General features: G+C 44.3%; 1 protein-coding gene across 1 annotated transcript; it reads left to right on the top strand.

The window, feature by feature from the left end:
* Positions 1-19,079: 19,079 nt before the first annotated feature.
* Positions 19,080-24,001, top strand: LOC119290881 (cytosolic enolase 3-like). The gene is made up of 11 exons (XM_037569550.1): positions 19,080-19,652; positions 20,072-20,143; positions 20,235-20,351; positions 20,617-20,697; positions 21,049-21,125; positions 21,241-21,344; positions 21,996-22,094; positions 22,181-22,266; positions 22,330-22,416; positions 23,293-23,490; positions 23,619-24,001. Exons 1-11 carry the CDS (start codon positions 19,218-19,220, stop codon positions 23,691-23,693), a joined length of 1,431 nt encoding a protein of 476 aa, XP_037425447.1. The 5' UTR covers positions 19,080-19,217; the 3' UTR covers positions 23,694-24,001.
* The last annotated feature ends 272 nt before the right edge of the window (positions 24,002-24,273 follow it).

The following is a 24,273-nucleotide window of genomic DNA, read 5'->3' on the forward strand; positions in this document are numbered from 1 at the left end:
TTCCCCCTAACTATGCGCCGTTGCTAAAGTTCGTCGTTTCGAAGCACCACGTGATGATCGGGTGTGATAGATCCTTACATTCACATACAACGGGTGTAAGACAGTTTTACACATGCAGAAACACTTAGGGTTAACTTGACGAGCCTAGCATGTACAGACATGGCCTCGGAACACAAGAGACTGAAAGGTCGAACATGAGTCGTATGGAAGATACGATCAACATGGAGATGTTCACCGATGATGACTAGTCCGTCTCACGTGATGATCGGACACGGCCTAGTCGACTCAGATCGTGTAACACTTAGATGACTAGAGGGATGTCAATCTGAGTGGGAGTTCATTAAATAATTTGATTATATGAACTTAATTATCATGAACTTAGTCTAAAGTCTTTGCAAAATATGTCTTGTAGATCAAATGGCCAACTCTCATGTCAACATGAACTTCAACGCGTTCCTAGAGAAAACCAAGCTGAAAGATGATGGCAGCAACTATTCGGACTAGGTCCGGAACCTGAGGATCATCCTCATAGCAGCCAAGAAAGATTATGTCCTAGACTCACCGCTAGGTGAAGCACCCATCCCAGAGAACCAAGATGTTACGAACACTTGGCAATCACGTGCTGATGATTACTCCCTCGTTCAGTGCGGCATGCTTTACAGCTTAGAACCGGGGCTCCAAAAGCGTTTTGAGCGACACGGAGCATATGAGATGTTCGAGGAGCTGAAAATGGTTTTTCAAGCTCATGCCCGGGTCGAGAGATATGAAGTCTCCGACAAGTTCTATAGATGTAAGATGGAGGAAAACAGCTCTGTCAGTGAGCACATACTCAAAATGTCTGGGTTGCACAACCGCCTGTCCCAGCTGGAGATCAACCTCCCGGACGAGGCGGTCATTGACAGAATCCTTCAGTCGCTCCCACCGAGCTACAAGAGCTTTGTGTTGAACTACAATATGCAGGGGATAGTGAAGACCATTCCTGAAGTATTTTCAATGCTGAAATCAGCAGAGGTTGAAATCAAGAAAGAACATCAAGTGTTGATGGTCAATAAGACCACTAAGTTCAAGAAGGGCAAGGGTAAGAAGAACTTCAAGAAGGACGGCAAAGATGTTGCCGCGTCCGGTAAGCCAGTTGCCGGGAAGAAGTCAAAGAATGGACCCAAGCCTGAGACTGAGTGCTTTTATTGCAAAGGGAAGGGTCACTGGAAGCGGAACTGCCCCAAATACTTAGCGGACAAGAAGGCCGGGAACACTAAAGGTTTTGGGGAACGTAGTAATTTCAAAAAATTTCCTACGTACACGCAAGATCATGGTGATGACATAGCAATGAGAGGGGGGAGTGTTGTCCACGTACCCTCGTAGACCGTAAGCGGAAGCATTATGACAACGCGGTTGATGTAGTCGTACGTCTTCACGATCCGACCGATCCAAGCACCGAACGTACAGCACCTCCGAGTTCAGCACACGTTCAGCTCGATGACGATCCCCGCGCTCCGATCCAGCAAAGCTTCGGGGATGAGTTCCGTCAGCACGACAGCGTGGTGACGATGATGATATTCTACCAGCGCAGGGCTTCGCCTAAACTCCGCGACGATATGACCGAGGTGGAATATGGTGCAGGGGGGCACCGCACACGGCTAAGGAACGATCCGTAGATCAACTTGTGTGTTATGGGGTGCCCCCCTGCCCCCGTATATAAAGGAGGGAGGGGGAGGTGCGGCCGGCCCCCTTGGGATGCGCCTGGAGGAGTCCTACTCCCACCGGGAGTAGGACTCCCCCCTCTTGCCTTGGTGGAGAAGGAAAGGGGGGAGGGGAAAGAGGAAAGGGGGGTGCCGCCCCCCCCCCTTCCTTGTCCTATTCAGACTAGGGGGGAGGGGGCGTGCGGCCTGCCCTGGCCGGCCCTCCTCTTCTCCCTCATGGCCCACTAAGGCCCATTAACCCCCGGGAGGGTTCCGGTAACCCCCCCAGTGTTCCGGTAAAATCCCGATTTCACCCGGAACCTTTCCGATGTCCAAACATAGGCTTCCAATATATCAATCTTTATGTCTCGACCATTTCGAGACTCCTCGTCATGTCCGTGATCACATCCGGGACTCCGAACAAACTTCGATACATCAAAACTTATAAACTCATAATAAAACTGTCATCGTAACGTTAAGCGTGCGGACCCTACGGGTTCGAGAACTATGTAGACATGACCTAGAACCATTCTCGGTCAATAACCAATAGCGGGACCTGGATGCCCATATTGGTTCCTACATATTCTACGAAGATCTTTATCGGTCAAACCGCATAACAACATACGTTGTTCCCTTTGTCATCGGTATGTTACTTGCCTGAGATTTGATCGTCGGTATCCAATACCTAGTTCAATCTCGTTACCGACAAGTCTCTTTACTCATTCTGTAACACATCATCTTATAACTAACTCATTAGTTATAATGCTTGCAAGGCTTAGGTGATGAGTATTACCGAGAGGGCCCAGAGATACCTCTCCGACAATCGGAGTGACAAAACCTAATCTCGATTTATGCCAACCCAACATGTACCTTCGGAAACACCTGTAGAGCACCTTTATAATCACCCAGTTACGTTGTGACGTTTGGTAGCACACAAAGTGTTCTTCCGATAAACGGGAGTTGCACAATCTCATAGTTGTAGGAACTTTGTATAAGTCATGAAGAAAGCAATAGCAATATACTAAACGATCAAGTGCTAGGCTAACGGAATGGGTCATGTCAATCACATCATTATCCTAATGATGTGATCCCATTAATCAAATGACAACACATGTCTATGGTTAGGAAACATAACCATCTTTGATTAATGAGCTAGTCAAGTAGAGGCATACTAGTGACTATATGTTTGTCTATGTATTCACACATGTATCATGTTTCCGGTTAATACAATTCTAGCATGAATAATAAACATTTATCATGATATGAGGAAATAAATAGTAACTTTATTATTGCCTCTAGGGCATATTTCCTTCAGTCTCCCACTTGCACTAGAGTCAATAATCTAGATTACATAGTAATGATTCTAACGCCCATGGAGTCTTGGTGCTGATCATGTTTTGCTCGTGAGAGAGGCTTAGTCAACGGGTCTGCAACATTCAGATCCGTATGTATCTTGCAAATCTCTATGTCTCCCACTTGGACTTGGTCCCGAATGGAATTGAAGCGTCTCTTGATGTGCTTGGTCCTCTTGTGAAATCTGGATTCCTTTGCCAAGGCAATTGCACCAGTATTGTCACAGAAGATCTTCATTGGTCCCGATGCACTAGGTATGACACCTAGATCGGAAATGAACTCCTTCATCCAGACTCCTTCATTTGCTGCTTCCGAAGCAGCTATGTACTCCGCTTCACATGTAGATCCCGCTACGACGCTTTGTTTAGAACTGCACCAACTTACAGCTCCAACGTTTAATAAAAACACGTATCCGGTTTGCGATTTAGAATCGTCCGGATCAGTGTCAAAGCTTGCATCGACGTAACCGTTTACGACTAGCTCTTTGTCACCTCCATATACGAGAAACATATCATTAGTCCTTTTCAGGTATTTCAGGATGTTCTTGACCGCTGTCCAGTGATCCACTCCTGGATTACTTTGGTACCTTCCTACCAAGCTTATTGCTAAGCATATGTCAGGTCTGGTACACAGCATTGCATACATGATAGAGCCTATGGCTGAAGCATAGGGAACATTTTTCATTTTCTCTCTATCTTCTGTTGTGGTCGGGCATTGAGTTTGACTCAACTTCACACCTTGTAGCACAGGCAAGAATCCTTTCTTCGCCTGATCCATTTTGAACTTTTTCAAAATTTTGTCAAGGTATGTGCTTTGTGAAAGTCCTATTAAGCGTCTTGATCTATCTCTATAGATCTTGATGCCCAATATGTAAGCAGCTTCACCGAGGTCTTTCACTGAAAAACTTTTATTCAAGTATTCTTTTATGCTATCCAGAAATTCTATATCATTTCCAATTAATAATATGTCATCTACATATAAAATTAGAAATTCTACAGAGCTCCCACTCACTTTCTTGTAAATACAGGCTTCTCCAAAAGTCTGTATAAAACCATATGCTTTGATCACACTATCAAAGCGTTTATTCCAACTCTGAGATGCTTGCACCAGTCCATAAATGGAACGCTGGAGCTTGCACACTTTGTCAGCACCTTTTGGATCAACAAAACCTTCTGGCTGCATCATATACAACTCTTCTTCTAGAAATCCATTCAAGAATGTAGTCTTGACATCCATTTGCCAAATTTCATAATCATGAAATGCAGCAATAGCTAACATGATTCGGACAGACTTAAGCATCGCTACGGGTGAGAAAGTCTCATCGTAGTCAACCCCTTGAACTTGTCGAAAACCTTTCGCAACAAGTCGAGCTTTATAGACAGTTACATTACCATCAGCGTCAGTCTTCTTCTTAAAGATCCATTTATTCTCAATGGCTTGCCGATCATCGGGCAAGTCAACCAAAGTCCATACTTTGTTTTCATACATGGATCCCATCTCAGATTTCATGGCCTCTAGCCATTTTGCGGAATCTGGGCTCATCGTCGCTTCCTCATAGTTCGTAGGTTCATCATGGTCAAGTAACATGACTTCCAGAATAGGATTACCGTACCACTCTAGTGCGGATCTTACTCTGGTAGACCTACGAGGTTCAGTAGAAACTTGATCTGAAGTTTCATGATCAATATCATTAGCTTCCTCACTAGTTGGTGTAGTTGTCACAGGAACCGGTTCTTGTGTTGAACTACTTTCCAACAAGGGAGTAGATACAGTTACCTCATCAAGTTCTACTTTCCTCCCACTCACTTCTTTCGAGAGAAACTCCTTCTCTAGAAAGGATCCATTCTTAGCAACAAAAGTCTTGCCTTCGGATCTGTGATAGAAGGTGTACCGAACAGTCTCTTTTGGGTATCCTATGAAGACACATTTCTCCGATTTAGGTTCGAGCTTATCTGGTTGAAGTTTCTTCACATAAGCATCGCAGCCCCAAACTTTAAGAAACGACAACTATGGTTTCTTGCCAAACCACAGTTCATAAGGCGTCGTCTCAACGGATTTTGATGGTGCCCTATTTAACGTGAATGCGGCCGTCTCTAAAGCATAACCCCAAAACGATAGCGGTAAATCAGTAAGAGACATCATAGATTGCACCATATCAAGTAAAGTACGATTACGACGTTCGGACACACCATTTCGTTGTGGTGTTCCAGGTGGCGTGAGTTGCAAAACTATTCCACATTGTTTCAAGTGTAGGCCAAACTCATAACTCAAATACTCTCCTCCACGATCAGATCGTAGAAACTTTATTTTCTTGTTACGATGATTTTCCACTTCACTCTGAAATTCTTTGAACTTTTCAAATGTTTCAGACTTGTGTTTCATCAAGTAGATATACCCATATCTACTCAAATCATCTGTGAAGGTGAGAAAATAACGATACCCGCCACGAGCCTCAACATTCATTGGGCCACAAACATCAGTATGTATGATTTCCAACAAATCAGTTGCTCGCTCCATAGTTCCGGAGAACGGCGTTTTAGTCATCTTGCCCATAAGACACGTTCGCAAGTACCAAGTGATTCATAATCAAGTGATTCCAAAAGTCCATCAGTATGGAGTTTCTTCATGCGCTTTACCCCAATATGACCCAAACGGCAGTGCCACAAATAAGTTGCACTATCATTATCAACTCTGCATCTTTTGGTTTCAACACTATGAATATGTGTATCACTAATATCGAGATTTAATAAAAATAGACCACTCTTCAAGGGTGCATGACCATAAAAGATATTACTCATATAAATAGAACAACCATTATTCTCCGATTTAAATGAATAACCGTCTTGCATCAAACAAGATCCAGATATAATGTTCATGCTCAACGCTGGCACCAAATAACATTTACTCAGGTCTAAAACTAATCCCGAAGGTAGATGTAGAGGTAGCATGCCGACCGCGATCACATCGACTTTGGAACCGTTTCCCACGCGCATCATCACCTCGTCCTTGGCCAGTGCTCGCTTATTCCATAGTCCCTGTTTCGAGTTGCAAATATTAGCAACAGAAGCAGTATCAAATACCCAGGTGCTACTACGAGCTCTAGTTAGGTACACATCAATAACATGTATATCACATATACCTTTGTTTACTTTGCCATCATTCTTATCCGCCAAATACTTGGGGCAGTTCCGCTTCCAGTGACCAGTCTGCTTACAGTAGAAGCACTTAGTTTCAGGCTTAGGTCCAGACTTGGGTTTCTTCTCTTGAGCAGCAACTTGCTTGCTATTCTTCTTGAAGTTCCCCTTCTTCTTCCCTTTGCCCTTTTTCTTGAAACTAGTGGTCTTGTTGACCATCAACACTTGATGCTCCTTCTTGATTTCTACCTCCGCAACTTTTAGCATTGTGAAGAGCTCGGGAATAGTCTTGTTCATCCATTGCATATTATAGTTCATCACAAAGTTCTTGTAGCTTGGTGGCAGTGATTGGAGAATTCTGTCAATGACGCTATCATCCGGAAGATTAACTCCCAGTTGAATCAAGTGATTATTATACCCAGACATTTTGAGTATATGCTCACTGACAGAACTATTCTCCTCCATCTTGCAGCTGTAGAACTTATTGGAGACTTCATATCTCTCAATCCGGGCATTTGCTTGAAATATTAACTTCAACTCCTGGAACATCTCATATGCTCCATGACGTTCAAAATGTCGTTGAAGACCCGGTTCTAAGCCGTAAAGCATGGCACACTGAACTATAGAGTAGTCATCAGCTTTGCTCTGCCAGACATTCTTAACATCGTCAGTTGCATCAGCAGCAGGCCTGGCACCCAGCGGTGCTTCCAGGATGTAACTTTTCTGTGCAACAATGAGGATAATCCTCAGGTTACGGACCCAGTCCGTGTAATTGCTACCATCATCTTTCAACTTTGTTTTCTCAAGGAACGCATTAAAATTCAACGGAACAACAGCACGAGCCATCTATCTACAACAAACATAGATAAGCAAAATACTATCAGGTACTAAGTTCATGATAAATTTAAGTTCAATTAATCATATTACTTAAGAACTCCCACTTAGACAGACATCTCTCTAGTCATCTAAGTGATCATGTGATCCAAATCAACTAAACCATAACCGATCATCACGTGAGATGGAGTAGTTTTCAATGGTGAACATCACTATGTTGATCATATCTACTATATGATTCACGCTCGACCTTTCAGTCTCCGTGTTCCGAGGCCATATCTGCATATGCTAGGCTCATCAAGTTTAACCTGAGTATTCTGCGTGTGCAAAACTGGCTTGCACCCGTTGTAGATGGACGTAGAGCTTATCAGACCCGATCATCACGTGGTGTCTGGGCACGACGAACTTTAGCAACGGTGCATACTCAGGGAGAACACTTCTTGATAATTTTAGTGAGAGATCATCTTAAAATGCTACCGTCAATCAAAGCAAGATAAGATGCATAAAGGATAAACATCATATGCAATCAATATAAGTGATATGATATGGCCATCATCATCTTGTGCTTGTGGTCTCCATCTCCGAAGCACCGTCATGATCACCATCGTCACCGGCGCGACACCTTGATCTCCATCGTAGCATCGTTGTCGTCTCGCCAACTATTGCTTCTACGACTATCGCTACCGCTTAGTGATAAAGTAAAGCAATTACAGGGCGTTTGCATTTCATACAATAAAGCGACAACCATATGGCTCCTGCCAGTTGCCGATAACTTCGGTTACAAAACATGATCATCTCATACAATAAAATATAGCATCACGTCTTGACCATATCACATCACAACATGCCCTGCAAAAACAAGTTGGACGTCTTCTACTTTGTTGTTGCAAATTTTACGTGGCTGCTACGGGCTTAGCAAGAACCGTTCTTACCTACGCATCAAAAACCACAACGATAGTTCGTCAAGTTAGTGTTGTTTTAACCTTCGCAAGGACCGGGCGTAGCCACACTCGATTCAGCTAAAGTGAGAGAGACAGACACCCGCTAGTCACCTTTAAGCACGAGTGCTCGTAACGGTGAAACCAGTCTCGCGTAAGCGTACGCGTAATGTCGGTCCGGGCCGCTTCATCTCACAATACCGCCAAACCAAAGTATGACATGCTGGTAAGCAGTATGACTTGTATCGCCCACAACTCACTTGTGTTCTACTCGTGCATATGACATCTACGCATAAAACCAGGCTCTGATACCACTTTTGGGGAACGTAGTAATTTCAAAAAAAAAAATCTACGTACACGCAAGATCATGGTGATGACATAGCAACGAGAGGGGAGAATGTAGTCCACGTACCCTCGTAGACTGTAAGTGGAAGCGTTATGACAACGCGGTTGATGTAGTCGTACGTCTTCACGATCCGACCGATCCAAGCACCGAACGTACGGCACCTCCGAGTTCAGCACACGTTCAGCTCGATGACGATCCCCGGGCTCCGATCCAGCAAAGCTTCGGGGATGAGTTCCGTCAGCACGACGGCGTGGTGACGATGATGATGTTCTACCGGCGCAGGGCTTCGCCTAAACTCCGCGACGATATGACCGAGGTGGAATATGGTGGAGGGAGGCACCGCACACGGCTAAGGAACGATTCGTAGATCAACTTGTGTGTTATCGGGTGCCCCCCTGCCCCTGTATATAAAGGAGGGAGGGGGAGGTGCGGCCGGCCCCCTTGGGGTGCGCCTGGAGGAGTCCTACTCCCACCGGGAGTAGGACTCCCCCCTCTTGCCTTGGTGGAGAAGGAAAGAGGGGAGGGGAAAGAGGAAAGGGGGGCGCCGCCCCCCCTTCCTTGTCCTATTCGGACTAGGGGGGAGGGGGCACGCGGCCTGCCCTGGCCGGCCCTCCTCTTCTCCCTCATGGCCCACTAAGGCCCATTAACCCCCGGGAGGGTTCCGATAACCCCTAGTGTTCCGGTAAAATCCCGATTTCACCCGGACCTTCCCGATGTCCAAACATAGGCTTCCAATATATCAATCTTTATGTCTCAACCATTTCGAGACTCCTCGTCATGTCTGTGATCACATCCGGGACTCCGAACAAACTTCGGTACATCAAAACTTATAAACTCATAATAAAACTGTCATCGTAACGTTAAGCGTGCGGACCCTACGGGTTCGAGAACTATGTAGACATGACCTAGAACCATTCTATGTCAATAACCAATAGCGGGACCTGGATGCCCATATTGGTTCCTACATATTCTACGAAGATCTTTATCGGTCAAACCGCATAACAACATACGTTGTTCCCTTTGTCATCGGTATGTTACTTGCCCGAGATTTGATCGTCGGTATCCAATACCTAGTTCAATCTCATTACCGGCAAGTCTCTTTACTCGTTCTGTAACACATCATCTTATAACTAACTCATTAGTTATAATGCTTGCAAGGCTTAGGTGATGAGTATTACCGAGAGGGCCCAGAGATACCTCTCCGACAATCGGAGTGACAAAATTAATCTCGATTTATGCCAACCCAACATGTACCTTCGGAAACACCTGTAGAGCACCTTTATAATCACCCAGTTACGTTGTGACGTTTGGTAGCACACAAAGTGTTCTTCCGATAAACGGGAGTTGCACAATCTCATAGTTGTAGGAACTTTGTATAAGTCATGAAGAAAGCAATAGCAATATACTAAACGATCAAGTGCTAGGCTAACGGAATGGGTCATGTCAATCACATCATTATCCTAATGATGTGATCCCATTAATCAAATGACAACACATGTCTATGGTTAGGAAACATAACCATCTTTGATTAATGAGCTAGTCAAGTAGAGGCATACTAGTGACTATATGTTTGTCTATGTATTCACACATGTATCATGTTTCCGGTTAATACAATTCTAGCATGAATAATAAACATTTATCATGATATGAGGAAATAAATAATAACTTTATTATTGCCTCTAGGGCATATTTCCTTCAAAAGGTATATTTGATATACATGTAATTGATGTGTACCTTACCAGTACTCGTAGTAACTCCTGGGTATTTGATACCGGTGCCGTTGCTCATATTTGTAACTCACAGCAGGAGCTGCGGAATAAGCGGAGACTAGCGAAGGACGAGGTGACGATGCGCGTCGGGAATGGTTCCAAGGTCGATGTGATCGCCGTCGGCACGCTACCTCTACATTTACCTACGGGGTTAGTTTTAAACCTCAATAATTGTTATTTAGTGCCAAGTTTGAGCATGAACATTGTATCTGGATCTCGTTTGATGTGAGATGGCTACTCATTTAAATCCGAGAATAATGGTTGTTCTATTTATATGAGAGATATGTTTTATGGTCATGCCCCGATGGTCAATGGTTTATTCTTAATGAACCTCGAACATAATGTTACACATATTCATAGTGTGAATACCAAAAGATGTAAAGTTGATAATGATAGTCCCACATACTTGTGGCACTGCCGCCTTGGTCACATTGGTGTCAAGCGCATGAAGAAGCTCCATGCTGATGGACTTTTAGAGTCTCTCGATTATGAATCATTTGATACATGCGAACCATGCCTCATGGGCAAAATGACCAAGACTCCGTTCTCCGGAACAATGGAGCGAGCAACCAACTTATTGGAAATCATACATACTGATGTGTATGGTCCAATGAGCGTTGAGGCTCGCGGAGGATATCGTTATGTTCTCACTCTCACTGATGACTTAAGTAGATATGGGTATGTCTACTTGATGAAACACAAGTCTGAGACCTTTGAAAAGTTCAAGGAATTTCAGAATGAAGTAGAGAATCAACGTGACCAAAGATAAAATTCTTACGATTGGATCGTGGAGGAGAATATTTAAGTCACGAATTTGGTACACACTTAAGAAAATGTGAAATCATTTCACAACTCATGCCGCCTGGAACACCTCAGCGTAACGGTGTGTCTGAACGTCGTAATCGCACTCTATTGGATATGGTGCGATCTATGATGTCTCTTACCGATTTACCGCTATCATTTTGGGGATACGCTCTAGAGATAGCTACATTCACTTTAAATAGGGCACCATCTAAATCCGTTGAGATGACACCGTATGAATTACGGTTTGGGAAGAAACCTAAGCTGTCGTTTCTAAAAGTTTGGGGATGCGATGCTTATGTCAAGAAACTTCAACCTGAAAAGCTCGAACCCAAGTCGGAAAAATGCGTCTTCATAGGATACCCTAAGGAAACCATTGGGTATACCTTCTACCTTAGATCCGAAGGCAAGATCTTTGTTGCCAAGAACGGATTCTTTCTGGAAAAGGAGTTTCTCTCGAAAGGAGTAAGTGGGAGGAAAGTAGAACTCGATGAAGTACTACCTCTTGAACCGGAAAGTAGTGCAGCTCAGGAAAATGTTCCTGTGGTGCCTACACCGACTGGAGAGGAAATTAATGATGATGATCAAGGTACTTAAGATCAAGTTGCTACTGAACTTCGTAGGTCCATAAGGAAACGTTCCACACCAGAGTGGTATGGCAACCCTGTCCTGGAAATCATGTTGTTAGATAATGGTGAACCTCCGAACTATGAAGAAGCGATGGCGGGCCCAGATTCCAACAAATGGCTAGAAGCCATGCAATCCGAGATAGAATCCATGTATGAAAACAAAGTATGGACTTTGACTGACTTGCCCGATGATCAGTGAGCGATAGAAAACAAATGGATCTTTAAGAAGAAGACGGACGCGGATGGTAATGTCACCATCTATAAAGCTCGACTTGTCGCTAAGGGTTATCGTTAAGTTCAAGGGATTGACTATGATGAGACTTTCTCTCCCGTAGCGAAGCTTAAGTCTGTCCGAATCATGTTAGCAATTGCCGCATACTATGATTATGAGATATGGCAGATGGACGTCAAAACGGCATTCCTTAACGGTTATCTTAAGGAAGAGCTGTATATGATGCAGCCGGAAGGTTTTGTCGATCCTAAGAATGCTAACGAAGTATGCAAGCTCCAACGATCCATTTATGGGTTGGTGCAAGCATCTCGGAGTTGGAACATTCGCTTTGATGAGATGATCAAAGCGTTTGGGTTTATGCAGACTTATGGAGAAGCCTGCGTTTACAAGAAAGTGAGTGGGAGCTCTGTAGCATTTTTCATATTATATGTAGATGGCATACTTTTGATGGGAAATGATATAGAATTCTTGGACAGCATTAAGGCCTACTTGAATAAGTGTTTTTCAATGAAGGACCTTGGAGAAGCTGCTTACATATTAGGCATCAAGATCTATAGGGATAGATCGAGACGCCTCATAGGTCTTTCACAAAGCACATACCTTGATAAGATTTTGAAGAAGTTCAAAATGGATCAGTCCAAGAAAGGGTTCTTGCCTGTACTGCAAGGTGTGAGATTTAGCTCGGCTCAATGCCCGACCACGGCAAAAGATAAAGAAGAGATGAGCGTCATCCCCTATGCCTCAGCCATAGGATCTATTATGTATGCCATGCTGTGTACCAGACCTGATGTAAACCTTGCCGTAAGTTTGGTAGGAAGGTACCAAAGTAATCCCGGCAAGGAACACTGGACAGCGGTCAAGAATATCCTGAAGTACCTGGACAGGACAAATGACATGTTTCTCGTTTATGGAGGTGACGAAGAGCTCGTCGTAAAGGGTTACGTCGACGCTAGCTTCGACACAGATCTGGATGACTCTAAGTCACAAACCGGATACGTGTATATGTTGAATGGTGGAGCAGTAAGCTGGTGCAGCTGCAAGCAGAGCATCATGGCGGGATCTACATGTGAAGCGGAGTACATGGCAGCCTCGGAGGCAGCGCATGAAGCGATTTGGGTGAAGGAGTTCATCACCGACCTAGGAGTCATACCCAATGCGTCGGGGCCGTTCAAACTCTTCTGTGACAACACTGGAGCTATTGCCCCTGCCAAGGAGCCCAGGTTTCACAAGAAGACCAGGCACATCAAGCGTCGTTTCAACTCCATCCGTGAAAATGTTCAAGATGGAGACATAGATATTTGCAAAGTACATACGGATCTGAATGTCGCAGATCCGTTGACTAAACCTCTTCCACGAGCTAAACATGATCAACACCAGAACTCTATGGGTGTTCGATTCATCACAATGTAACTAGATTATTGACTCTAGTGCAAGTGGGAGACTGTTGGAAATATGCCCTAGAGGCAATAATAAAAGCATTATTATTATATTTCCTTGTTCGTGATAATTGTCTTTTATTCATGCTATAATTGTATTATCCGGAAATTGTAATACACGTGTGAATACATAGACCACAATACGTCCCTAGTAAGCCTCTAGTTGACTAGCTCGTTGGTCAACAGATAGTCATGGTTTCCTGACTATGGACATTGGATGTCGTTGACAACGGGATCACATCATTAGGAGAATGATGTGATGGACAAGACCCAATCCTAAGCATAGCACAAGATCGTGTAGTTCGTTTTGCTAGAGCTTTTCCAATGTCAAGTATCTCTTCCTTAGACCATGAGATCGTGTAACTCCCGGATACCGTAGGAGTGCTTTGAGTGTACCAAACGTCACAACGTAACTGGGTGACTATAAAGGTGCACTACAGGTATCTCCGAAAGTGTCTGTTGGGTTGACACGGATCGAGACTGGGATTTGTCACTCCGTATAACGGAGAGGTATCACTGGGCCCACTCGGTAGTGCATCATCATAATGAGCTCAAAGTGACCAAGTGTCTGGTCATGGGATCATGCATTATGGTACAAGTAAAGTGACTTGCCGGTAACGAGATTGAACGAGGTATTGGGATACCAACGATCGAATCTCGGGCAAGTAACATACCGTCTGACAAAGGGAATAGTATACGGGGTTACTTGAATCCTCGACATCGTGGTTCATTCGATGAGACCATCGAGGAGTATGTGGGAGCCAACATGGGTATCCAGATCCTGCTGTTAGTTATTGACCGGAGAGCCGTCTCGGTCATGTCTGCATGTCTCCCGAACCCGTAGGGTCTACACACTTAAGGTTCGGTGACGCTAGGGTTGTATGAATATGAGTATGAAGCAAACGGAATGTTGTTCGGAGTCCCGGATGAGATCCCGGACGTCATGAGGAGTTCCGGAATGGTCCGGAGGTAAAGAATTATATATAGGAAGTGTTGTTTCGGCCATCGGGAAAGTTTCGGGGTCACCCGGTATTGTACCGGGACCACCGGAAGGGTCCCGGGGGTCCACCAGGTGGGACCACCTATCCCAGAGGGCCCCGTGGGCTGAAGTGGGAGGGGAACCAGCCCCTGGTGGGCTGGTGCGCCCCCCCTTGGCCCCCCTGCGCCTAGGGTTGGAAACCCTAGGTGGGGGTGCATCACTTGCCTTGGGGGGCACTCCAACCCCCCTGGCCGCCGCGCCCCTTGGGAGATTGCATCTCCCAGGGCCGGCGCCCCCCTGGGGGCCTATATAAAGGAGGGCAGCCGCACCCTGTGTCTTGGCGCCTCCCTCCCCCTGCTACACCTCGTCCTCCTCCCGCAGCAGCTTGGCGAAGCCCTGGCGGACTTCTGCTGCATCCACCACCACGCCGTTGTGCTGCTGGATCATCATCAACCTCTCCTTCCCCCTTACTGGATCAAGAAGGAGGAGACGTCATCCGCTCCGTACGTGTGTTGAACGCAGAGGTGCTGTCCATTCGGCACTTGGTCATCGGTGATTTGGATCACGACGAGTACGACTCCATCATCACCGTTCTCTTGAACGCTTCCGCACGCGATCTACAAGTGGTATGTAGATGCAATCTCTCTCCCATGACTCGTTGCTTAGATGAACTCATAGATGGATCTTGGTGAAACCGTAGGAAAAATTTTAATTTTCTGCAACGTTCCCCAACATAGCCAAACTCCGTGGATTGTTTGACTCTATGTCTTGTCTTTGGTTACCATCATCAATGGTCGCCTCGGCAATTAGGTCGTTAGACTGGACCAACTCTTTGACATGTCATGAGTTCTCGTACTCCTCGTATTGTTTTTTCTCGTTGATATCAACACCTATCACCTGGAGGTCATGGATTCGCTAGACAACAAGTATTTATCCATATAGGTCTCTAGATCATGTTGTTGCATCCTTAGATTAGATAGAAAAATGCATACACCATGTATAATTAACCTCATAATCATTCATCTAAATAAATACACATAATTAGAAATAAGGATTAGGCACAGTCATATCTCACCATTTCCCTATATCTCCCACACCAAGTGGGATTCCTCTCACATAAGAAAGGAATCACAACAAACATGGACATCATGTAAAAGGAAACCATATCGATATTATCATAGTTTGCCACAGCAAGACATGTGAATTTTTGGGTCATGATCTTTAAGTCAAGGTATGAATAGAGATTACAAACCCTAACCCTACAAATATAAATCTATCTCTAATGGTGGTGTTCTCGATGGTTGAATGGAGGATCTTGTTGCAGAAGAGTCTAGGGTGGATCTAAGTGAAGAAATTCCCCTTCTGTATATATCATCCTTTGCTCTGGTCTCTATATCTCTGCCCCATGTTACCATGATGCGTGTTCCTCCTTCATGGAATTTTTTAGGGGTATACAAGAGGGAGGCGGTGCCACCTGGTGCGATCGTTGGTACGAGTGAGCATGCCCGTGCCAAAGGTCATCTTCTTCTCTGTTGACGTTGGATGAAAGTTGTCTTCAATAGGAAAGTTGTGCCTCGTTTCCCCATTTGTATTCCCTAATTTGGCTATATATCCTTCCGAAAGTGTAATATCCTGTAATCAAAGCAAGGATCCAGGTTTTCCCTATTTTTGATAGATAAATTATAGGTAAAGAGTGAAACCTAACAAAAACATGAGACGAACCATAAGAAATCTCTTGGTAAACTCTATATAAAACAGAGCCATCAAATTAGTTTAGAGTGTTGCTCGTCCTCAAGCAATTCTAATGAAGCCCGGAGAACTCGAAGTTAATAAAAAGTCATACCGATCTGAGGAGATATAATATTGTCATCTTCACAATTCGAGCAAACCCTAAACAATATGATGCAAATATTTCTAGTTCCTTTCTTAGGCCTTAAAGTTAGCTAGGCAGAGAAAACAAGTCAAAAAGTGCCTCTCTTTTTTTAGAGTCAAAACATTTTTAGCACACAAGGCACTTACACAAATTTAAAACGTCGATGAAGAGTATGATAAAGTAGCTACTTTCCTCCACCAAGGATTCTTTATCAAATCTCTCTACCTTGATCCAAGGTCATGAACTTAATAAGGGAACAATGCTTGGTGTTTGTAATAATCTAGTTTGGGGACCATTATCTTGCCTGGTATAGTTATTACAACTACACTCAGCATTCCACTCTCAACCGAGATGTAAGTGATTAGAGAGTTGAGCTTCATGTCATAGCGTTTCCGCTACATGATTTTCCCTACAAACACTACATGCAGGTGATGGGAAATGACATGTTTGATGAAAAAGTTGCGAGCGGCAAAAAAATATGGCTGGAAAAGGCGCGAGAAATGGCACAGTCAGTTAGCATGGCTGCCATTAATTGGCTTGTTTCAATGAGATGAGTGGTGGGATTGCTATGACCATCTCCAAATATACAAGCCATAGGAGCCAAAATGTAGTGCACTCCATAAAATATGCCAACCGTAAACATTTTGGCTAGAGCGCATTTTCATCCCTCGAACCTCCATGTTATCAGTTATTATGAAGGAAGGAGTACATGACGATTTTGCTAGAGTTATCTGAGGGTAGTATGTATGCCCTTTGCTATATGTAATTTGGCAAGAAAGAAAGTATAATTCGAAAAATACTTTCACGCCTAAAAATGTGGGAGCAACTAACTGGAGGGTGCCCCCTGCCGCGCGGGGTGGAGGGGGTGCTTTTCCTACCGCGGGGAGCGCTCCAACGCTCCACATGGCGCGCCTCAACACCGCCATGTGTCACGCGTTGGACACTTACCGACTGAAACACTTTTTCATGATTTTTTGTCTTTTTTCGTTTTATTCGATTTTTTCTGTTGTTTTTTGGGTTTTAATTTTCATTTTTCTACCTTTTATTCTTCCTCGTTTTCCTATTTTTCTTTTGTTTTTATATCTGTCAGAGAACATGTGTGCTTCCGCGTAGAGCATAGACGTGCTTCATCTCATGGGAGCACAAATTAGTTCACTTGAGGAGCATGGGTGTGCTTCCCCTCTTGGGAAGCGCGGTCTAGTTAGCTTGGGAGCATTGGTTAGTGTTGGTTGGGAGAACACACTATAAGCACCAATGTTAGTGCTAACTAGAAGCAGTTGGGAAACACATATGCTGGTTGGAGCACAAGTTAGTTCACATTGGAAGCATGCCAATATGTTAGTGTTAGTATTAGTTGGGAGCATAGAGTTATCCGGAAAAAAAAACTTCATGAAAATATATCAAGAAGAGGTTTAGTTTCAAAGGTCTCGACGCAAAAAACATAATGATGAAAACATACGATATTTTGTATGCACTGTCCACGAGATATTTCATTCAGAAAAATGATTTTTTTTTAAAAAAAAGTGCAACAACAGCAACAACAAAGACCTTAGTCCCAAACAAGTTGGGGTGGGTTAGAGATGAAACTCGTAAGATCTCGCAACCAACTCATGGTTCTAGCACATGGATAGCAAGCTTCCACACACCTTTGTCCATGACCAATTCTCTGGTGATATAGCAAGCTTCCACACACCTCTGTCCATGACTAGTTCTCCGGTGATACTTCAGTCCTTCAGATCCCTCTTTACGGACTCCTCTCCCATGTCAAGTTCGGTCTACCCCGATCTCTCTTGACATTATCAGCACACTTTAGCCGCCCGCTATGCACTAGCGCTTCTGGAGGCTTGCGCTGAATATGCCCAAACCTTCCCAGACGATGTTGGACAAGCTTCTATTCAATCTACGACAAATGATGCGCATGATGCGCCACTTATCACCATTAGAGAAGATGAAAGTAACCTTTTCAATAGATACCTCTGGGAACTAAGCCTAGGTAGATGGTTTGGTTTCTTGTGGTGGAACAACTCACACTGAACAAGTTCTAAACTTGACGCATGTACTCATATATTTACTGGATTTATTTCAGGCTCTCTGATGCTGGTGTGTTAGTCGACTACGAGTACCCCTGGAGATTTCAAAGCTATGTAAGAGCATCTCCAACCGATCCCCAAACAATTAAAGGATGATACGACCAAGTACCTTTAGAGGAGCATATTTGCTCCTCTAGTAAACTGTAGTTTCTAACCGATCCCTGATACTTAACTCCCTAAGAAAAATCAACACAAATTCGGTGCAAATTTGGTTCAAACTACTACATCAAACTTGATTCGAAATATTTTACATAACTTGAACGAAGATTAGACTAGATTGCATAAAAACTTATTAAAACTAATTGCTAATCGTTCTCCCAGTCTGATTCGGTAAGCGTCGTATCGTCAGAGTCGTGGAGCAACGGTCAATGACCTCCCTTGCCCCAGTCGTGTACTGCTTACATTCAGCGCTCCGTCTCGACGTGCTCCGTGTATCTGCGGGCGGAGCTCCGCCATGTATGCCTCGCAGGCTTGCTCCGCCTCGAGGCACTCGCTGGCCTCCCGATCTTCCCGCAGCTCCCATGCGGTGGCTACCCGGGGGTCGAGGGGCACCAACTACGATAGGCCGTCGGGGAAGTTCAGGCGGTTGTTGGCACCGTAGAGGTGAACCAACATAATGTGGCATTCGTGTGCCTCCTTTACTGCAGAGTGGGAGGAGCCAATCCAAATCCTCTCGCGGGTGTCGCGGTTAGTGATATCCGCGACCCACGTCCCCCACTGATGCTGCTGCACTCGAGGTATTTCTGCTGCGGTAACAGCAACGATGAGAGGCCAAGGATGCGGGCTGCGTCGACGCGGACGGAGGAAGCATGGTCGCAAGAGGAGGATGCGCCGCCGCGGACACGTGGTGGCGTGAATCCGCAATAGGGATAAACGGTGGGAAGCGACGGCGGAAGCGGGGCTATGCGGGAGGGCGAGGAAGTGACCGCGGGGTCAAACCCCTAACACTAAAGCTTAGCCTTACGCCCTTACCCCTCAAAAGAAAAAAGAAAAAAAAACACAGCGTGCTGGTCTGGTCTTCTTCCTAGGCGCAATTCGTCACGATTCCTAACAAGCCGAGCAGAATCGCGGGCGCAGAGTGCCCGGAGAGGAGCGTGGTCAGTGGAGCAGACCACGCTGCAGCCATGTCGGTGCAGGAGTACCTAGAGAAGCACCTGCTCCCGCGCAAGATCGAGGAGGCCGTGAACGCGGCCGTCCGCGCCAAGGCCGCCGACCCGGTGCTCTTCATCTCCACCCACATGCGGCGGGCAGCGCCGGCCGTGATCACGCGGGTGTGCGCGCGGCAGATCCTGGACAGCCGCGGCGCCCCCGCGGTGGAGGTCGACCTGCACACCAACAAGGCCGTGCACCGCGCGTCCGCGGCCGGGCCTGGCGCCCCCGAGGGCGCCGCGGTCGACGCCACGAGGGACGTCGAGAAGCGGAGGCTCCTCGCCAAGGCGGTCGCCGACTCGGTGCGGCTGATCAACGGCAAGGTGTCGGAGGCGCTCGTGGGGATGGATCCGCAGCAGCAGGCGCAGATCGACCAGGCCATCATGGACTTGGACAAGGCACACCACAGGGTACATCCCCGAAACCCCGATTGTTCCTTCTCTCATTCTCTGTTGCTGATCTGTTCCTGCATTGCCAAGCTCTATTTGTGTACATATGATAATTGATGATTATATGAGGATGCTGTTATGCTGTTTCTAGGTGTTTTCGCTAACGGTATACTCCAATTGTATACTATGCTACACGGTGGCAATATTTGGCACTGGCTTGCTTCATTTTAGGCTTCCCTTCGGGAAATAATGCTGTGCCATTTTCGATGGTTGTAATGAATACTAGTTTACTAGCATCTCAATTTTTTGTACCAAAAAACGAGTATCTTGTGTAGTTAACAAAAGTTTCTGTGGATGTGCATTGTCCTCTCTGGTTGGAGGGCACCATGTAACACATCCTGCGTACAAGGTAACTAATTAACTATGACAACCATGTTCAGACTGAGGTTGGAGCGAATGCTATGCTGGCCGTATCAATTGCAGCTTGTAAAGCTGGTGCTGCTGAGAAAGAGGTATCACTTATATTCTTTATCTGGGTCTTAGGTAAAAATTGAGTCTGACGATAACACAAATTCTTATAGTTGTTTGCCTATTTCTGTGCAGGTTCCGCTGTACAAGCATATAGCAGATCTTGTTGGTAAAAGCGCAACGACGCTTCCCGTCCCAGCAATTACAGTCATTAATGGTGGAACCCATGCTGGAAATAATCTTCCCATTCAAGTATTTCCACTTCACATTTAGGATTACCTGTTGTAATAAACTTTGCTTTGCAGACTGCTGAGAACACTCTTTTTTCTTTTTTTTTGCAAATAGACTGCTAAGAACACTCTCTTAGGCTCTTTTATAAACCCCAAAACTTTGCAGTGTTTGAGATTGTTACTACCTTGTTTCTTACTGTAATATACTACATGTAGTTTGACATCCCAATATACTGTAATGTTTTTGTTCTGCGTAGTACTTTGAAGTAAAGTTTACGTTTCTGTAGGAAATTATGATCCTTCCAATCGGTGCCAAAAACTTTGAAGAAGCAATGCAGATGGGTTCAGAGACATATCATCATCTGAAGGTACCCTCCATTTTAACAAACTGCTTCACAGATATACTTCGATAATAACACCGTACACACTTTCTTGGCTATGTGCGTGTTGTCTAGTCCCATATTTGGACCAACCTGCTACCTGCCCATCGAACATTCTAGGAACATTGTGTTTCCACGAAATCTTAACGCCTTATGCTAGCTTGCCAACTCTCTTTTATGTCTTCTTAATTCGCTTGGCACTATTTTTTCTCGGTGATTGCTGCTAAGACAAAACAGAGAAATTGCTTAAACATTGGCTGTCCAGCTGTTTAAAAGTTTTGTTTTTATAATGCAGTTCTGCACAGAATTGTTTGCTTATTTTCACTAATGATTTGTTAGGATATTATATGGGAGAAGTATGGTTCAGACAGTTGCAACATTGGCGATGATGGTGGATTTGCTCCTAATATTTCCAGGCAAGTAAGGAATTGATTTTACTTTTTCCTGATGTGCTTTCTTTCTCAGTTTCCCTTTTGAGCACCTACATATGGATATTAACATATACCATATCTATGTCTGGTGAATGTTCAGTATAACCGAAGGCCTGGATCTTGTGATTGCGGCAATAGATAGAGCTGGATATAATGGAAGGATCAAATTAGCAATTGATGCTGCTGCTACTGATTTTTGCGTAGGTAAGGATAAATCAGTGAAATCTCTATCATCCATATATCCTTAGCTGTTAACACCATGGTTTATATTCTCCTTTGGATAACATCTTGGGCATCTACATAACTATACCCAATAGAAATGCAAGTAATGGCGTGCATTTCGCAGATAGTTCCATAGTGTTGCTGTGTTAGAAGGATGTGTTTTTCAGCCTACTGTGTTTTTCAGCTTCTTCTTTGTGTTGCATCGTTGTTGTTTTTACAGCTGCCATTGCTGCCTGTAACAGTGTAGCTTCGTATGCTAGGGCCAGTTAAAGCATACTATTGTAATCAGCATTTCCAATCAGGCACCATTTGACCAATCTCTTGCTATTTTCCTGTTGTTATACTTTTTGGAAGTGTGCGACCTTGAAACATGGAAAACAATGAGTTTTCATTCAAGTTAGAAACAGTGAGCTTGAATAGCAGTCAGATGTACTCCCTCCGTCCCGAATTACTTGTCTTAGATTTGTCTAGATACGGATGTATCTAGACATGTTTTAGTGTTAGATACATCCGTATCTAGACAAATCCAAGACAAGTAATTTGGGACAGAGGTAATATATTGTAGGCTATTGTTAATTAGTCTTACTATTTTCGCGAGTTAACTTCCCTGCTTGCTCATGCATCTCTTTGCAGGAAAGAAATATGACCTGGAGTTCAAGTCTGCAAAGAAATCAGGGCAAAATTTCAAAACTGGGGACGATATGATTGAGATTTATAGTCAACTATGTTCAGGTATCACTTGTTTGTGGATTTACATATTCTGGGAGACAAATCTTTTGACTTCATGAACCTTATATTTCCTCTTTTTTGTACACTAGAATACCCAGTTGTCTCCATTGAACAGCCCTTTGACAAAGATGACTGGGAGCACTCGAAAAAGTTTACCACCCTAGAGCTATGTCAGGTACCTATTGTGCTTTTATTTTCTACTTTACTGTCAGGAGCTCATGCCATAATGCATTTGCAGGTTGTAGGAGACGACTTATTGATGTCAGATCCTGAACGCATTAAGCAGGCAGTAAATGAATATAGTTGCGACGCTCTTACTCTCAAGGTAAGTCACAAATTATTCATTTGTTTATTGATGTTTATAAACTTGCTGCTTTGTGCTAGTTACTGGGACCGCCGAAGGCTAACAATACCACAGACTCTGGAATTAGGCTTTTTTTAAGCTGGAACAAGCCACAATTCATTTTGACTAACCACAGCAATCTTTGTGCCTGGACACTCAGTGTGGTTCTTTGTTTGATTCAATGCCGCTCATTCAGAAATTCGCTTTGGCACATGGGAGCGCGCGCTCCTGCCACCAGAAAAAATATTTCAAAGTGTGAAAAAATTCGAAACAAAAATTTGGTGCATACATCTCGACATTATATGTGTGCACGTCAAGTTTCGGAGAAAAACGACATTTTTTGTGGCTTGTGTAAAAAAGACAAAAAGATGTCTTGTGAAAAGCACTTTTTAACACCGGATTTTGTCTTTTTCACGCGAGATACATAACTTGTCGGTTTTTCGCGAAACGACTTTGTGAGCATGCATAATATCGAGATGTACGCGCCAATTTTTTGTTTGGAATTTTTTGACATTTCAAAATACGCTTAAAGCACATTTTAAAAACCAGGAGCGCGCGCTCCTGTGTGCCAAAACACCACTCTCGCCGCTCCTTCCATTTTGTGCCTATTATTTTGCATGGCATGATTTGAGTTTAAGGGCATTTACAGACAATGTGATGTAGTACCTGAATTCACGAAGATGAGCAATTAATAGTTGAACTGATTGTAGGCACATAAGGTTGCAAGAGCCACATGATTGCACATGCAGTACTTGCCTCCTTGATTCTTCCTTGCTCTCTTGATTTCTGTAACTGTCCAGGGATTCTCTGTTTCATGTACCTTATTATGTGTTTCCTTTTCTTATCATGTGTATGTAGGCAAGTCAAGTGGGCACTGTCACTGAGGCCATAGAGGCTGTGAAACAGGCAAAGGATGCTCATTGGGGTGTGATGGTGTCACATAGGTCTGGGGACACGGATGATTCTTTCATCGCCGACCTGGCTGTCGGTGCAGCAGCTGGACAGATCAAAGCCGGTGCCCCCTGCCGCGGAGAGTGCCTCACGAAATACAATCAGGTTTCTGTTGAATGCTTGCTGCCTTTTATGTGGATAAATGCACCGAAGTGTTGGTCTAAAGTCATAGTACCATATGGTCATTCTAAATAGCTTCTTAATTTGTCTTGAATGGTCTTTGATGTTTGCAGCTTCTAAGAATAGAGGAAGAACTTGGAAGCGAAGGGGTTTACGCTGGTGAAAATTGGAGAACTACCTCGAGCTGACTTGTGGCTTACTGGATTCCCTTGATGCGGTCCGGGGGGGTTCTGTAGAAATGTTTTTGTGCTGGCTCAGCAAAGGCAAGGAAAGAGGGTAGCTTAACAAACTGGGGAAACTTTCAGGCACACATTGGTTTCTTAGGTGTAGTGGTTGAACTGCTGAAACTTTACTTTTGAGAGATGTTGAGCTATGCCTTTTTTTCCTTTTCATTTATATGTGATATGGAATGGATCGTGCACAAGATACATGAATTTGAGAATGGGTTTGAAGGAGTGGAGTTTTTCATTTATACAATATACACAGTTCCAATGTACTCCAGTTTTGCGTTTGAAGTTCTTCAGATATACTCCCTTCGTTTCTAAATATAAGCCCTTTTAGATATTTCAATACAGACTACATACGGATGTATCTCATTTTGTTCATATGCAGTTCATATTGAAAACTCTAAAAGGTCTTATATTTAGGAGCAGAGGGAGTAGTTAGTCCAAAGTGTTTGTTCTACTGAGAGCAGTTTGCTTGAGCTCAGCTTATTAATATGGTAGAAATTGTGGAACAGTCGAGCAAATATCAAACCAGACAGCAAAA

The sequence above is a fragment of the Triticum dicoccoides genome, chromosome 4B (genome assembly GCF_002162155.2).
Source record: "Triticum dicoccoides isolate Atlit2015 ecotype Zavitan chromosome 4B, WEW_v2.0, whole genome shotgun sequence".
NCBI classification, from domain to species: Eukaryota; Viridiplantae; Streptophyta; class Magnoliopsida; order Poales; family Poaceae; genus Triticum; species Triticum dicoccoides.